We start from the raw sequence: 18,260 nt of genomic DNA, 5'->3' as shown, positions 1-18,260 counted from the left end.
AATTCAAAGCCAACTCATACACACACGCACACACATGTTCATGGAGTTAGTTTGTGCGTTTGTGGGTTTTTAGTTGGATTTCTGCACAGAGTCGCACAATACGATGTGGTTAGTTTGATTTGGGATTTTGGGTTCTAACATTTCATACCATGAGACCATATAGCATTACAAAATGCCAGCCTTTGCATTTGGCTAGCTGAAATTGGTTAGTAAAGTTGGTTTAGTTCATGAAGCAGCTGATTGCTCACTTTACAAAAGCAGCTACATTATATAATCGAAACCTGTCTATAGTAATAATCCACTGATATGAAATCAAATACAGTCGAAATTCCTAAACTACAACCAGCTCGAAGCACTTTAAAACAAAAATTTCTCCATAACTCTAAATTGATTAAGTTCATGGTGAGTTTGATTAACATATTTTGTAAAGGAAAAATAGTTAATGTGTGAGCAAAATTAAAAGAAAAATTAATTCTATTAAAATTTTAAGTATGTTTGGGAAAGATGTGAGAAGTGTTTTATTATGAATTATTGTAAAAATAATTTATTTTAAATGAATTAATATAATTTTATTTTATTTTGTATTATTACAAATAAATGCAAATCCTTATTTCTTAATTTAATTATTATATTCGAACACTCTTCGTATATAATAAGCAACTTACTTTAAGAAGCATTGAAGATTCATTTTTAACCGTTAATTTTGTATCATTGTTTAAACTCCATAACCCGAAGCATTGAACAAGCTGCTAAACAGAACGAAAGGCAGCAGAAAAAAGTTAGCTCAAGGGAGTATGGAAATAAAAAAAGCAATAATAAAATCCCCAGGCTTATCAGTAAACGCAGCAGTCAGGGTATTAAAAAAACGTAATGCGAAATAATACATATCTAGGATGGCCGAGAGAGGGTGGAGAGAGAGAGAGGGAGTTCTACAAGAGCGGTACGTTTATCCGGTGTGTCAACAAACAATTCCCAAGCTTCAACGCTTTGATGTTGCTGGCTGCCTTGGCCGCAAACCAAGCTGGAGCTAAACACTGGAGCCTGCCAACGGCGAGGGGGAAATGAAGTGACGGATGGAGCCACTAAACACAGACAGTGTCATCAGTCGACGGGGTGTTGATGGCAATGTTGATGATGGCATCATTAACGCATTTTCCCACCCGCCTTTGGGCATCGCTAACGTCGCGTCGGCCTTTCAGTGCTCGACCCGTTTCCGGCTTTTGAAGTTCGGGCGAGCTTTTAATTTTCTTTGTTTTTATGGCTGGCGTTTGAGGCCAAAAGGCGTAAATTAATCGAAGGCTTAATTAGTACACAGTCAGCCAACGCCAACAGCAACACCAAAACCATCATACACACACACACACTCACACAAAGGACACGGTCTGGCTGTAGCAACGGATCCTGCGCGAAATGAGACTGCGTCAACATGGCGTATGATTAATAAACTGCTCCCATGCGGCAAACTGCGACTCCTGTCTTGATTTTCACCTTTTCTCTTCTGTTTTTTTTTCGCTTTTCTGCGATTTGTTTTATGTTCACTAATTATGGGCATCAATGAAGGTGAAGGTTGTCAATATTTGCCGTTCGAGCAAGCTGCTTTTATGCGAGAAAAAATTTCCATTTGAAATATTTTGTAAGTTGCGAAAACAATGAAGACAGAGAGGTACGCGATAAAGTTGCTCCTCACCTCACCAACCTCCAACATCGCCAACATGAGTGCTGCGGCAACGCTTCTACCTGCCACTTAATGTGTTTTGCATACTAATTAGCTTGGTTTGGCAACTGCCTCTGCGCTTCAAGTGCTAAAAACAGGTGACAAAAACACAGTGCCAACTTAGTGCATCAAACAAGTGCATATAACAACAACAGCAACATCAACAGTAAGAGGAACAACAACAACAGTTGCACTCATCCCTTGTAGCTGGCACTTTTGAGTTGCTGCTGCAATTAAATGGGGGAGCCAAAATGGAAATTTTAATACGCTACTATATTTATGGATTCAGCCGGTGATATATGACATATATTAATATACGAGGCCATATATATTTATTTCAGTTGATTACAGAGCATACAAAATTATAAATATATACATTAAGGACGTTTATTCAAGAATATTTTATCCAATTAATCACAAAATTTACGATTGTAGATGTTAATTTAAGGTTGGTATATAAGATTAAATTTTCTTGAAGTATTTATAAAAATGAAAATAAATAGCAACTAGTAGAATAACAAACTTAATTCTAAGTTGTTCCTCTCAATATATTCTGAAGGAAATTGGTCTTAAATTGTGCATTCTTGTATTAACACATCTAAAAAAATGTTATCAAACTAATAAGAAATAAAAAAATCTTCTAAATTTTTCCACTGAATAAAAATATTCAAATTCTGTGCTTAAATATACATATTTATACAACACTAGAAATACATATAGTTTTATTTAACATTTTAGGTGTACTGTATTTTAAACAGAAGATAATCAATATTTTTAATTAGGTTTATTTTTCCATGCTAATTGCATTCTTAAAAGCTATTTTAAATATACAAAGCAATAAATTTAAAAATCAATTATAGTTATTATTCTCTTTTTTTTTACTCTCACTAACGAAGTTTCGAATATGAGAATAATAATTGAGCGCGTATATAATAATAATACACATATATTAACCTTCACTCTTTACTAAAAAGTTGAAATAATTTATATTAAAGTAGCGGAAATGAGCGCCTTATATGACCGTCATCTTTTCAGAGAGATACTCATCAACAATCTTAGTTTTTAATTGCAAAAGGAAGAGCATAACAAAAATACTCTGAGTAGAGAGCGCACTTTTAAGGGAGGGCATTTGGAACTTGCAGAAAAATACAAGTTAGAAAAAAATACAGAAAAGAAATTCAAAGAAAAAATGTTTTAATTACTCATTTGAAGGAGCAACAACCAGTTCTCCTGCAAAACCTTACTTTGCCGTGATTCGATTGATGAGAAATTGCATAAAATTTACTTTTTGCAGTGTTAAAAAATTGGAAAAGTTTTCAATTGAACTATTTGACTGAAATAATATTTAACAAATATCAACTAAGATAAAATGCTAGTTATTTAGAAAAAAAAATCAATTTTATTGTACAAATTCCATTTTCAATTCAAATAATATTTATATAGTAATGTATTATCAGCTAATCGCAATTTTCGATATCAAAGTGTTTTAAGTTACACACCTGTTAAAAAAAATACATAATAATATATGTTCAATGTTCTGGCTAACATTTTCTTAATCGACGTAAAATAAGAATGATAAAATTGTTGTACCATTGCATACTATAACTTACATTTTATTTATATGCAGTAGTTTTTTATACACAATTTTAAACAATTTTCAGTAAATTGTTTTTTTATTCTATAAATAAGTGTATTTAAAAATTGGTTTAGAGACTTTTCGATTGACCAAAATTAGACACAATGAAAGAGTATAATGTAATGATGTAATAAAATAATGTAATATTAATGTAATAATTAGTATTGTAAAGGAAATAAAATAATTGTATCCCATTCGGGTTTGTCAAAAAAAAAAGCAGCAATATGAATACGAACTTTAACAATGGACACAAGCCTATGTTAATACTGCGTACTTGACGCACTCAAACGAATACTTTTCCATTCTCTCTGCTCACTGTTGTTGTGTGTGCTAAATAGTTACCCGAGGGCGAAATGCTCTTGAGCCGTGCTAATGAGAACACCCAAGCAGCGAGGACGACGCTGACGAAGGACCCTGCCACAGTCTTAGCCAGTCGCAGTCGCCAACTTGGCATGGAGCTAATGCTTGCATTTGCAGCATTATGTAAATAGAAGGCAAAAATGTTGCTGCATTGCTCCGGCGTGTGGTGAAGTGGCTGCTCCTTAGACGCCGGAGCCATGGGCAATGCAGGCGCTCCATTTACACACATTTCGACACGCCAATTAATTATGCTAAATTCGTTTAGAGAATGACAAATGCAGCACAATTCGCCGAACTGGATTGTTGACGGTGTATGGAGAAGTAAAGTCTACGACAATTTATTTTCGGAATCCCTTCAAGTCTTAGAAATGTCGATTACGGTCCTTCAACAGAATGGGCCGTCTAAATAGGGTGATTTTAAATATTTATGTTCTTTGGAGTTTAAGATGTGTCCATCAATACATTACAAACTCCTCGATTATATCGATTATAATTCACTCTGAAAGCCTACAAAAAACTCATAAATTATGCGAAAAGTCACAAATTTGGAACATAAATACAACACATGCTTTTATTGATGTTTAAGTTTATACTTTTTGGAAACGTAACTTAATTACCTTAATTATCATATAAGATAAGAGCACGTTTCAAATTTGTTGATTTTGCCCTTAAAATTGTGGGAGATATTTGGCTTTATCGATTTTATCGATTTCCTAGTACACTCAATCAGTACAAATCAAAACATTTTATTTAAATACATAAGTAAGTCTACTCCCTTCTAAATATCCACACCATATAACTGCTACTGTAATGCACTGGACATTAATCCGACCACGTTTCAGAGGCACACCTGCAGAAGGCAAAGCGTTATAGCACCCGCTTAACCTTTATAATGTGAACAGGGACTGAGTTGAGGCAGTGCAACTAGCTGACTTTTGCCGGCTATGCGCAATTAATTACAAGTGTTTGCGGACAAATGGCGAGTACAACAAACAAACACGTGCAAGCACTGGACATGGCCATGATGACAGGTCAGCTTCTGCAGACTGCGGCAGGGTGTTGGTCAAAGCAGGGCATTTCTTTTTGCCATACCGACCGAACGACTAAACGACCTCAAGTGCCAGAGAGTGCCGCTTGCTTTGAGGTTATTTACTTTTAATGACTCGCAAACTACACACGTACCACGTTGCGTATGCGTCATGCGTCATGATTGTATACATGTGTGTGTGTGTGTGTGTGCTGTTTAAGTGTTTTCAGATATCGCGCATCAGTGGACATCACTGGAGGCACCAGCAGCACCAGTAGCAGCAGCAGCAGCAGCATCGCTTGTTGACTTTTAGACTGTTTAGGCTGTTTGTTTGTTTGCCCAGATTGTGCAGAGATTTTTGTGTGTGTGGCTTTTCATCTTTGGCTAGCGCACAGCGTCTGCTCTCATAAATGAGCTTTGAAGTTTGCATAGAGCGCATGAAATGCATTCTCTCTGTCGCTAGGGATAATGTGGAGCAATTACAGACAAGTTGAGTGGATGTAGGATGAGTGAGTGAGTGAGAGAAGGGGGTCTAAGTCCTGCACATCCTTGAAAATAAATTGTTTTGTTAATTATTTATGGTTGGTTTAATGAGTGTGCGTACTACGCTCAACCCCTTACAGCCCCCTTCCTCCCAACCATCCGTGATGCCATCGAGTTTGTTATACTTTTGCATTTTGCAATTATTTTAATGAGTTTTGCATTTAAGCGATTCTCAGCTCACTTCTCACTGCCAGCAGCATATGGCAACTAGGCAGAATCTCCTATCTTCATCCTCATCATCATTATCAGCACTGGCAAATAGTGCTAAAAATGTGAGTAATTGCCGTTTTTTGCTTCATTAAAATACGTCTTTGTTGTTACAACTCATTAAATTTGCAAAAAAAAAGGAAAAATGTATATACAAATATATATATAATAGATATATATATATAAATCAAAGAGCCAGCTTTGCATGAATAAATGAAATCGGAATTAATATTCGCTAATTTTAGATGTAATACATTTTTCCATTTACATAGTATAGATTTAATATTGTTTAAATCTAGGCACATATGCAGCTCAGAAAAAAATTAAAATAAATATAAAATATATCGTAATATTAAAATATTGAATGCATGCCAAATTAAACAAACAACATTTTTTAATTTGTAAATACTATAATAATTTGTTGTTGCTGTTTAACAAAATTGATTTATAAATATTATTAAAAAATAATGAGGTATTTTTATTTAAATTAGATATGAATTTTACATTTTGTTTTCTAAATGTGCAGTTAATTTCTTAGCATTGAATTAAATGCGTTATTTTTGCTTAATTTTTGAGTATACATTTCAAGAGTTTGATTTCCATTAATATACAAACACTCTAGAAAGTTGAGAAACGTTCCTTTATCAAAGTTGTCATTTATTACATTATTTCATAAAACTTGTAAATTTCCAGTCGAATTAGTTATACAGTTTTGGTAACTTCAGCTTCATAATGGAGATGCCCAATGAGCAGATTTTGAATGCCTTTCTACAAATGCGAGAAGGACAATTTCCGGAAAACAGAAATGAAGTACTGCAACAGTTCCGCGAAATTCGAAGCCGTAGACTGTTGATTGGTGCCGGCGATGGATTCCACAATAATATACTTGCATGGAATGAGAATGTACCCCCATTTATTATATTGCAAGTTCGGGAGCCCTCGAGACTGTGGCACTTTATGCCGATACTGATCATTATATCGAATCTCGTCTTCAAATATGCATCAAACTCCTTCAGGATCGATGTAGATACTTCGTTTCTATTGGGCATATCGTACAGTACGCACTTCAGTCTCATGCAATGCCTTTTCTTATTTGCCTGCTTCTTACTCAAGATTTTCAAAACTTAATACTACATAAAATATATTTACAAAATGTATTAATTAAGTAGTCATAATTAAGTAGTATCGTAAGAACTAGTTTTGAAATATGACTTAATAAGAAAACTAATATACAGTGTTCAGTCATTCGCTAATTGGTACACATGCATTCAATATGACAATTAAGATACCAATCAATTATTGAAACTCCGCATGAGTGAGCATTAAGCTGGTAAATGTGGTAATGAATATGACCGACAAATAAATACAAATTACAGCACCAGGAAGCCATAAAGGTATGTAGTAAAAAAAATTATAATAAATAAAAACCTGTCATTGTCTTAGCCTCACGACGGGGTGGTTCTTTGGAGAGTTTTTGAATACTGCATACGGCTTACGCCCACTCGCACAGCCACGCCCCCCACACTTGAAAGCCGGCAACACGCATGGGAATAAACGCCTGAGTCTTGGGATTTCAACACCAAACTTATTACAAACGCTGTAACGTTCGAAATTACTTAATCAAAGTTGGATTATCTCCAAGTAAACACTGAGCAAAGAATTTAAAGCTAAATGTGGGCCTGAGCCCGGCCCGGAGCCTCAGCCTTGTATGGCTTTCATTTGAATTAAAAGCGCCAGGAAGCAGCAAGTTTGACAGATTTCTGCAACAGCATGGGGCATTTGGCACACATACAGATGTGCATATGTATGTATGTGTGTATATATAAAACCGGCTGCCGAGAAACCCTACCCAACTCCAAGTCCAAAAAGTACTGGCAGCTCAGCTGAACTAAATTAAATTCCATGTCTAATGCTCGCACAAGGATTAGACCATCGCCTCACCGCCTCCGATGGGTAATATTAAATAATTTTTCCGTTAGCTCACAGGACGCGCACAGGACACATATGCCATGAATTCGCTCATTGTTTTGCATCGAGTGGAGTGCCTGGCAGCCTCATCGTAGCCACAGATTAAAGTCTCCTGTGGTGAACTTAATATAAAAGCCCAGGACGAGCCCTGTGCAGGACAACACAGGCAATATAGTATTTAGGTGGGTTGAGCGCTCAGCGCAAATCTTTTTTCGAGTGCGAGACATTAGCAGCATTAGAACAACAACAACAATATCAGGCATATAGTTATGGCACAACTTACTTCTATATATATATATATATATATATATATGTATATATAAATATAGTATGGCGCAGAAACCATTTCCACCCAATACAAAAAAAAATCCAAAAAGATGGGCGGAGCGGAAAGCTCGCCAAGCGCCAAATAATCAAAGGACTTAAGGCGGCTTAGCCGCAGATTTTTGAAGAGTGAGTGGGGGGGAGGTGGGAGTGAACTAGGGGTGGGACTGGGGTTGTATCCAGTGGATCAGCTCTGCAATAGTTGTACGGCGTACTCATGCACGCATTCGAATTGGTGAATTTTGGCATCTAGCGCATAATATATTTTAAATTTATAGTTTTGCCGTAGTGTACAAAATAACGGTTTGGTAATTCTATAAGAAAATGAGTACTAGATACAATTTTAATATAATTTTATTTTTGAATTGAAATACGAAAAAAATATAAAAAGAGGCGTGAATCATTTTTCAGTTTTTGATATATGTAGAAGCTTTTGTGCAGTGTGAGTTGAATGTAAAAAAAATGTTCGTTAAACGGAAAATATTTATTTTGCAAAAGAGAAAATAAAAAAAAATAAAAAAAATTCAACGTATTCGTAGTGTAAAACATAAGTTTTGGAATCCCCTTGTAGATTTTCTAAGATAAGCGAGCAAGGGCCAGAATTAACTTAACCCCTCTGGGGCCTTGGTAATTTTTTAAGCATTTTTTTAATAATATGTGCTACCAATTTAGATTCTTGGAAATTCGCCAAGTCAAGCCACTCAAGTTACTAAGTAACTAAATAATACAATGTCCTCCTCAAATTTAATATTTCTAACTATTTTGAATTTATTTTGGTATTGAAATATTTTATATTTCAACCGAACTTTCCGATGACATCGATATAATATATTAAAGTGATTAGGCCGTCTCAGAAATATTAATTCTATTTATTTGTGGTCTGAGACATTCCCTTTAGTGCTTTATAAGCATCAAAAAACTATAATACCCTCTACAAGATTATTAAAAATATGAATCATTATTGAAATAGTGTTCAGTGCGGCATAAATGTATAATTTATGAATCGAATTAAAAATTAAAATAAATTTATAATTAGCATAAACAACTTTTAATTTTTCGTTAAACAAAACACAATGAATTTTCGTGCGTGACTGCTCAAACGTGACACGCGCAAGCCACTAATCCAAAGCATATTTTTTCGTCGCAGGTGGCAACGCTGGATCAGCTGTTTTGTTTGTTTTTCGACAAAATTGGAGCAACAGAATAATGCAAGCAAAATTGGGAAAAAAACATACCTCGAAGTACGGCGGCTTCCCCTGGCGGCAACATAACTACAACTACGACGAAGGGATTATCGGGCTCCACGAGGAGATCGAGCATTTCTATCGCTACATATTGCCCACACCCAGCGAACATGCCGCACGCAATAAAGTAATCCAGCGGATCGAGAACATCATTCGAGCACTGTGGCCGCAGGCGCTGGTGGAGATTTTTGGCTCCTTTCGCACCGGACTCTTTCTACCCAATTCAGATATTGATCTCGTAGTGCTGGGTAAGTAACGTGACAAATGCATTACAAAAGCGGTCACTCCAGAAATGGAAATCTTAATTTTCTATTTGCATACTATCACTTTGAATAAACTAATCGTTAAGGCTCCAAAATAAGAATATATCTGCAACTCTTAAGGTATATCCATATATGCATCATCAGTCTATCTATTTTTATGCTAACTAATCTTTGACTTTTAAATCTATCTTGATTACGGCAATGAACACCTATGTCAAAGTCAAACGGATAGGAACAATTATAGTGTGTGGGTGGACTCCGGTCGGCAATCTTTCGCATGCCTAAGATAGGATAAGACAAGATAAGATAAGAAGTATTCGGAAATATGAATCCATTGTGGAGCAATAGCTTTTTATACCCAAAACCAACTTTTGAAAGGGGTAAAATGATTTTGTGGAAAAATATGTACCAGCCAGAAGGAAGCATTCCCGTTCCCAATCTGTATGTCCTTGATCAGGATCAGCAATCTAAAGAGCCATTTCCGTCTGCATTAACACGCGGATCTTAGAGACTAAAATAGCTAAGGACAAATTCGGCAATTAAGTTCTCGTATACCCCGCACAGATAAAATTTATTTAATTTTATCAATATCTGCGCTCGTTTCACAAATATTGATACATATCCGTAAGCAAAAAAAAATGCAATTTTATAAATGTATAATATATTCTGATCGGCTGCACAAGATCTCAAGATCGGTTACGAAACATCCAACTTATAACTCAAAACTCATATTGATCTGATTACTATCAGCAGGCGCAGGCATATTCTTCTTTTTAAAGGGAAATTTGGCAAAGTAGACTTGAATAATTTATTTAGCAGCTGGGTTCAGGGTTTCTTAGACCTCTCTCGACTACAGCATTCTTACTGTTTTTTTAATTAAATTTATTGACTGTAGATGAACTATAACGAGCATCTTAACATATTGAGTTGTCGCTTTCTAATCAGGATTTTGGAAACAGCTGCCGCTGCGCTCCCTCGAATTGGAGCTTCTGAGGCTCGACATTGCCGAGGCTGGCACTATGCGTGTGTTGGCAACGGCTGCTGTGCCGATTATAAAATTCACGGATCGCGAAACGAAGATCAAGGTGGATCTGTCCTTTAATATGGCGAATGGCGTGCAGTCTGCGGAGCTGATTAAAATATTTAAGCGTGACTATCCGGCTCTTGGCTATTTGGTGATGGTGCTGAAGCAGTTTCTGCTGCAACGCGATCTGAACGAAGTATTCACCGCCGGCCTCTCATCCTACTCACTGATTCTCCTGTGCATTAGCTTTCTGCAACTGCATCCGCGTAATGTTTTCCATAAGAATGTGAACCTGGGCGTATTGCTCTTGGAATTCTTCGAGCTATATGGTCTGCGCTTTAACTACTCTCAAATAGGAGTTTTCATTCAGGACGGCGGCTGTTATAAGCGAAAGGAACATATTGCCACTGACTGCAGATCCTCGCAGCTGTACATTGCAGATCCTCTATTGCCCGGCAACGACGTTGCTCGCAGCAGCCTTGCCCTTGTCCATATCAAGCAGTCCTTCCAATGGGCTTATCGTGTGCTCAGCCAGGCGGTAAATCCACCAAATTCCACCTCCTTTTCATCCATACTGGGTATGTGTTTTGATAATATTTATACGCTTATAACATTGTACAGAGTATTTAATTGTTTAATGAAACTTTTAAAAGTACATTTCACTTCATTTCGTATTTATATATATATATCCATTTTCGCTGCCATTGAAAAAATCTGTTGAAGTAGAGTTCTTGTTTTCCAAGATAAATAATAATTTTTTTATTTTTCCCGTTAACTCCCATTGGCAAACTACACTTTTTATACCCTGAACCCATTAAAAATGGGTAAAAATGATATTGGTTTTGTGCAAATGTATGTAACAGGCAGAAGGAAGCATCTCCGACCCCATATGGTATATAGTATATATATTTTTGATCAAGGTCAACAGCCGAGTCGATATAGCCATGTCCGGCCGTCCGTTCATCCGTCCGTCTGTATGAACATGCAGATCTGAGAGACTATAAGAGCTAGAGACTTCGGATTTGGAATATAGGTTCTCGTATACCAGGCGCATATCACGTTTGCTTTATTTTATAGATAACTGCCTCCGATTATCGATACATTTCAATTTCCGATCGCAATAAATGCTACAAGTTTAAAGGCAGAATCTTCTTATTAATACATAATATGCATATCCATATTATTGATCAACTGCCAAAATTTTATCAAGATCGGATAAGAAAGACCCAAGTTAAAGTCAAAAATATATTCTCATACTGATCTCATTTGCATCAGAAGCCGCAAGCATTTTCTGCACGCATAAATACGCGTGCACATGCGTTAGAAAGAGATGGCTTGATAATCGACGCGAGCGTCAATATGTTTGTGTGTATGCTGCAGAACCCCGTTACCCCTTTACGATTGCGTGTACGTATATATATATATATATATATATATATATATATATATATATATATATATATAGATATATATGTTTGTGTTTGTCGGCAGAGCGCGCTTGCAGACCTGCTCACATTTTGGTGCAAAACTTTTAAATGGAAATTTCCCAATACAACAAAAAATAAACAAATATTTAACAACTGGGTTCAGGGTAAATCGTAGTCGAGCTTACTCGACTACAGTACTCTTACTCGTTAATTATAATTTTAACTCTCAAATTTCTTTAACCACAGGTCGTATTATTTTTATTACCGATGAGCTTATCGACCATCGCAATTGGTTGCATAGGCACTTTGATCACAAGGTTATTGTGGAATCTATTTCACCTTTGTATGGAAAGATTAATTGCTCTGACTTGTCAAACGATGCAGCGGAACAGCTGTTTTATCTATCACAATCAGCTTATGATCTACAGTCCTCAGTCAGAAACGGGCTAGAAAAATGCATAACAGAGGAGCCAGCAATATCTGATATCAATGAACTAGACTTTCCAGCAGATATTCATCAATAGTTAATTTATGTCAATATATAAATGTATAATATCAACATAATCACAGCGTGGAAACACAATTTTCACATGGAAACACTCAAAATACATCAATACAAAATATAATAATTTAAAGTGTACAAAAAAAATATATGTCAGTGACAAAAGTCGATTTGGTTTATTCAGCAGACAGGTGATGTGAACATCGTTGCATCTATCCAATATTACATTAAAGAAGTTACTTAACAGATTGGTATCCCTTAAGCTGTACAGGTCTGAATATAACTATGCCATAAGTCGATGAAAATTAATACATGTCATGTAAAGAACTTCTCAAAATCTTAAGCAAATATTTAAATCAGTTTTTTGAGATATTTTCAGTTAGCTGAAAACAGCTGGAAAATTATCATTTACCATTTATTTTGTACCAAATTATGTATCGTTTAACTACAGTATGAGTATGGAATATGGAATTGGACGACCAACCACGAATAATGTGAAGATTAATGAGAAAATTTCAGAAAATTGGGCAATATACACAAAAAGTTAGGTTTTATGCACGGATATCAGCTGGCACAAAAGCCTATCCAAATTCTCGTATAGCGGGCCAAATTCTAATGTATTCATGCACTTAAATCTAAATCACTATTCATATTTTAATCAAACTGTATGCCGCAATGTCCTTAAATGAGTATTATTTTCAGCGAAATGCAATAATACTTGTATAAATATAAAACACGGAGCTTCATTGCGAATGGTATTTGAATTTTAACGCTTTTGGACCTAGATAATACTCCATACTCCAGTTTAGTCGTATCATAGTTAAAAATGCATCATAAATTTGAATGAAATATTTTGAAAAGCATTTAGTTAAAAACTAAATATGCTTCGACAGCCATTTTTTCCACATATGTATATAAATTCTGCACAATAAAATATGTAGTAAGCTTTGAAATTGTTCAATTCAAGAAATCGGAAAATGCTATGATTCATATAATATTTAAATATATATATATTTTAAGACAAATAAAATATAAAGCTAATAAAATTTACCGGAAATCTACCTAAAGGCGAGTACTTTTTTTGTTAAGGAGAACTTAAGTGTCAGCACAGTTTCGTAGGGTAAAAAAAAGCAAACAGGCTTACACAAAAAGTTGAAACGTGCAAAAGCCGAGCCACAATTTATTTGGCCCAAAACAATGGGCAAATGCTAAACCAAGCGGCTAAACAAATAGCGGACATAAATCCTTTCACTAAAACGCGCACTCAACAACACTGCACAACAAAAACAAAAAAGGTGCAAAGTGCGCTTTTTGGCACTTGAAATACTGCAGTCGATGGGCAAAACGAAGAGCAGCTTACAGACAATTCAAATCAACATGGTTCCCCGCTAAAGAGTGTGTGTGCTTGTTTGTGTGTGAGTGTGTGTGTGTGTGAGTGTCATGTCATTTTAATCAAAAACGGCGCAACGGCAACATGTTGCGGATTATCCGGCAGCTAAACAACACCCCAAGCCCAGCACCAAGCCAAGGGAAAGGGAGATGCAGAGGAAACGAGTTGGAGGGGAATCGAAACCCAAACCAAAAGCTGAACTCAAGCGGTATCGTCCCAGCGGTGTCGTCGATGACTGCTGAATGGGCTTGAATGAGAAGCGTTTCATATTGACAATTGCCAGCCAGCCAGTCAGCCAGCCATCCATATGACAATTAAATGCGCAGTGAGGCCCAGCCTACTTAGGCGCCATAAAAATGCTGTACAAGATACTCGGTATATAGGATTTTTTTTTGTTGCCCAAGTGCTGTGCGAATTTATTGAACCGCAGCAAATGTCATTGATGTCAACATCATCATCATAATCATTGTGAGCAACTGTTTTGGCAGCCGTGTCCGTATCCATATCCTATATCTTTTATTAGCAACAAGTTTTTAATATTGCAGCAGCAGCAGGAGATCTCACGCTCTGCAGAAAATAGAGAGAGAGAGAGAGAGAGACAGAGCGGTAGAGCGGTAGATAGGGAGACAATGGCATCATAAAAGTACCTATAACAATGGCGCCCTAGTCGCCCCTATCACCATGTCCTCGAATCGCACATCGCCGTCGTGCTCGCGTATCGTGCGCGCTGATTTTATAAGAATTTAATATGCGCCACGTATTTGTACACCCTTTACAAACAAAAAATTTGTAAATAGGGTATATGATGCTGTGCAGATAAAAAGTATGCAAATTCTTTACAACAGTCAGGTCGATCTAGCCGTAAAATACGGCTTATTCTCTGTAAGTTTGTCGCCAAAGTAAGCCAGTAAAAAGCTGAACAAAAAAATACTTACTGTTGTTGTACTGGATTAGTTTTTAATTTTTTAAATTAACTTAAATTAATAAAGCAAGCATAGTAGAGCAATTTAGATGATTAGGTTTTTCATATATGAAATACAGGATGAGTGTCTTCTTTTTATTTTATATGTATTCGGATTTTTTTCTTTAGCACTTTCTTGCGTCTTTCAAATATCATTTATGCCTGCATTGCGTTAAGAATAGAAAATTTCGACGGGACAAGCCGCTATAAGAATGATTCTAATATTTTTACATTTTAAAATGTATATAAAGAATAATAATGTTATTATTAACAATTTAAACATTTTATTTACTTTACAGCTCTGTTAATAATAATCAATATATATTTAAGTATTCATCAAAGTGTTAATAAAAACAAATATAAACGCAATTTTTGCAGTTTGATCATTTTATTTATATTTTTAATTAATATTAGCTGGAGCAGTGTGCATGATCCAAACTGATGGCTCGCCGTATCTTAGATTATCAATGGCATTTCTTCATTATTTCATAACAACGATTATGAAATAAATACTTCCGTCTCTTTGAGCCGCACCTTGGCATCGATAGATGGCTGGCTGTGGGTTTTGGTAGTGATACATACATACGATTTCTCGGGCTGGGCTCAGTGATTTTCGAAGGCAGAAATAAATCAACTGTATGTCCTGTTGCTGTTGTGTCGTGTATTTATTGTTACGTTTTTTGAAGTTTGGAATTTTTAATTTATGGCTCATCCCTCATTGTTAAAAGTTATATTTCTTCTTCGGCTGCTTTGCCATATCCTTCAGCCGGCCGCTTATCACTGAGATATAGAAACAAAATATTAAAAAAAAGAAGCTGTTAAAGGAATACATCTTCTCATACCTACGAGAAGTCGTAATAAAATATTTTCCATATCCTCAGCCCTGGGCGTTGCCGTCAGAGGCACAAAAATTATGATGTATGTGCAATAAATAATCCCAAATAAATAAATTATCACCATAGTTGGTTATATGTATGTGTATGCGGCGCCGAGTGGCGCAACTAATAGTTGCCGGTGAGGGAACGGGTTCGGGTTCCATTTTGACTATGACTGCGACTCAGGCTCCTGCATTTTGATTTGTTGACTATTTTTCCTCTTTCCGGATTCAGCATACTTTTCACGGCGGTTTTACAGTTTTACAAGGGTGTTAATACGTGCGCCTTGTTAGTTTTTCTGAGTTTTTTCTGTCTCTCGACTCCTGTACAATCCTTTGGCTGCTCATAAATCAACGCTTGATTTGGCGACTACCATGTGTGTGTGTGTGTATCCTTTTGTCTATTTGCCTAGCACACGGCATCCCTTTGTTTTAATGCGCCAAATATACTCATGGACTGGCAGCTTCACCTACCTCATCTCCTTCGCTTTTTCACGTAGTATGTATTTTGTTCTTATTGCCATTTTGGCATGGGGTTAACCCGTTTAACCCTTGGCAACTGCTTTTGGTTAACCACGGACAACGAATCTGACATTTTTCCCTGCCTGGCTATGTATATGAATGCCGACATATTGCCGCGACACTGAGGTCAACCTTTTTCATGTTCATTGGCTTGCTGCACTGAATGGGAATTTTTGTTCGCATTATTTTCCTTGGCACATACATTTATATTAATAAATCATATATGAAAATTATAAGTTTTTAGCATTTTGAATGCATCCTTATTTAAAATAATTGGTAATTTATTTGTACTATTTTCTGTAACTGTAATTGTATTAAATAATTCAGATATATTTGTATAATTGAGGTTTTAAATGCTTCAGCTTTTTTGACAGTTTCTGTATGGAAATACTAATATTAACAAATATATTTTAGTTATTGTGTACGCATAGAACAGAAATAACTACAAAATTGTTTTTGTTTCTGTATTTGGAAGATAACTTTTTGCATAAAATATAATAATAAAGTATACATATTGTATTCGTCCGCTTCTATGCAACTAGTCTCTCACTTTTAAAGATAACACATCATTATCAGCCAGATTGAATTGCTATGGTTTATAGAGTACTACATATACTATATAGCCTTCGTGTTGGAAAAACATATATGTTTGCCGAAATATCTGGACCAAATTCCCGTGTTACACGCTATTAGCGGCAGCAGCAACGAAGTTACAATCACATTAATTATCTATATGTATTTAATTTGTACCCTGTGCGACTTAACATAAATAGTTGTTGTTACATATGCACACTCTCTAAAGTGTAGTTTAGCTACAGCAGCCGGCGTTTAGCTCTCTTTGTGCAGCGCTCTCTTTCTCTCTTCTTATTGTTCGTTTTTTTGCTACTCTAGCTGATCGATCGTTAGTTAATCTCGTAGTGAAAAGGTTAAGCAATTGGCTTCAAACCTCTAATAAACAAAGTGTTGTTGAAAAGACTAAGCCAGGCTTCTAGTCTAAATATATTAAATAAAGTTTATAAAGTGAAATAATTATTGAAAATAAAGCTATCAGAAAGCTGATAGCGCAAACACACGCATTATTACATACTGATATCAAAAAATTACCAATCGAGATACTATTTCATACAGCTCCCAATCGGTCATTTTATCCAATTAAAAATGTCATGCCTAGGTAATTTTAGCTTATCTTGTTTCTATATATAAATGCATATTTATATATTGACTATGGAGGTTAGGTTAGGTTATATCGGCTGTCAGCCCGATGGGCTGACACACTTAGGCCATATTTGGCCCGTTGTGATACCGAATGGGATCAAGGGGGTGTTCCCTTCTGCAGTCTTGCCTCCATTGACTATGTAAGTAAAATATATACACATTTAAAAGTAAATCGAATATAGATATTTTAAACAAGAGAGAAAGTTACAGTCGAACGTAACCGACTGCGAAATACTTTGATACCATAAGGAGCAAATAACAGGCTGGGTGAAGTCAAGCCTCCAAAATTCCTAAAAGGCTATATCTCCCGCAATTTTAGAGCTACAGTTACTAAACTTGGAAGAAAAATGACATGGAACATTTTCTAGTCGGTCACGCCCGACTGCACCGCTCTCTTGTTTTATTGTCATTTTCTGATCTAAAAATTATAATATGCCGACTAAGATTATGATTCTAAAATCAAAATTGAATTATTATTCAATTATTATTATTCTAATAGTCTAATTCTTTATTGTTTTTATTTGAAAATATGCACCACAAAACATATCAATAAATCTTTTATTTTCTTAAATTGCATTGAATATAAAGTAATGATTTTTAGTTTTTAAAATAGGAGCTTAGATGTGGATGCAATATAAAATAGTACATGCATTTACAGAAATTCCAAGCGAACAAATTCGAAAGTTTTCGCATATGAGCGTCCTTTCCATTTAATTTTTTTTTCATTTTGCACTTTTTTATACAGTGCGACCAACATTTTGCCGTAAGTGTCTTTGTCGCAATGTCGTAAATAAAGTCGGGTCAGGCTCGTCGCTGAACATTGGAATTTATGCGCGTTGATTTATTTGCTGTTAGCGATTTATTGCTGCCGCAGGATGAGCGCAGCACGACCTACCAAGAGAGAGAGAGAGACAAAAGGATATAGAGGGAATATGTGATGTGTGTCTGCCAGCACAGTACAGGACAGGACATGGCGGGACAGGACACACGTACGTATTGGGCATGTCCTGGTTTTGTACGAACCAGTGCGCCACGCTCGTTATTAAGTTTTTAATTTAT

The 18,260-nt window shown here is 35.8% G+C and overlaps 2 protein-coding genes across 2 annotated transcripts; both read left to right on the top strand.

Annotated features, from left to right (window-relative positions):
• Positions 1–6,180: 6,180 nt before the first annotated feature.
• LOC116805698 lies at positions 6,181–6,708 on the top strand. Its single transcript, XM_032739366.2, has one exon. The coding sequence runs from the start codon at positions 6,220–6,222 to the stop codon at positions 6,613–6,615; it is 396 nt and encodes a 131-aa protein (XP_032595257.1). The 5' UTR covers positions 6,181–6,219; the 3' UTR covers positions 6,616–6,708.
• Positions 6,709–6,773: 65 nt separating this feature from the next.
• Positions 6,774–12,404, top strand: LOC6567053 (non-canonical poly(A) RNA polymerase protein Trf4-1). The gene is made up of 5 exons (XM_032739365.1): positions 6,774–6,881; positions 6,931–7,637; positions 8,927–9,271; positions 10,232–10,888; positions 11,984–12,404. The coding sequence occupies exons 3-5, from the start codon at positions 8,986–8,988 to the stop codon at positions 12,259–12,261; spliced, it is 1,221 nt and encodes a 406-aa protein (XP_032595256.1). The 5' UTR covers positions 6,774–6,881; positions 6,931–7,637; positions 8,927–8,985; the 3' UTR covers positions 12,262–12,404.
• The last annotated feature ends 5,856 nt before the right edge of the window (positions 12,405–18,260 follow it).

The sequence above is a fragment of the Drosophila grimshawi genome, unplaced genomic scaffold (genome assembly GCF_018153295.1).
Source record: "Drosophila grimshawi isolate 15287-2541.00 unplaced genomic scaffold, ASM1815329v1 contig_1377, whole genome shotgun sequence".
NCBI lineage: Eukaryota > Metazoa > Arthropoda > Insecta > Diptera > Drosophilidae > Drosophila > Drosophila grimshawi.
The sequence above is the reverse complement of the archived record's forward strand: the minus strand, read 5'-3'. Positions and strand labels throughout refer to the sequence as shown.

Excerpts from the sequence above, each read along its gene's own strand:
- LOC116805698 (XM_032739366.2), top strand. The coding sequence starts at position 6,220 with ATGGAGATGCCCAATGAGCAGATTTTGAATGCCTTTCTACAAATGCGA.
- LOC6567053 (XM_032739365.1), top strand. The coding sequence starts at position 8,986 with ATGCAAGCAAAATTGGGAAAAAAACATACCTCGAAGTACGGCGGCTTC. Across the intron at positions 9,272-10,231 it reads TATTGATCTCGTAGTGCTGG|GATTTTGGAAACAGCTGCCG; the intron begins GTAAGTAACGTG and ends CTTTCTAATCAG. Across the intron at positions 10,889-11,983 it reads CTCCTTTTCATCCATACTGG|GTCGTATTATTTTTATTACC; the intron begins GTATGTGTTTTG and ends CTTTAACCACAG.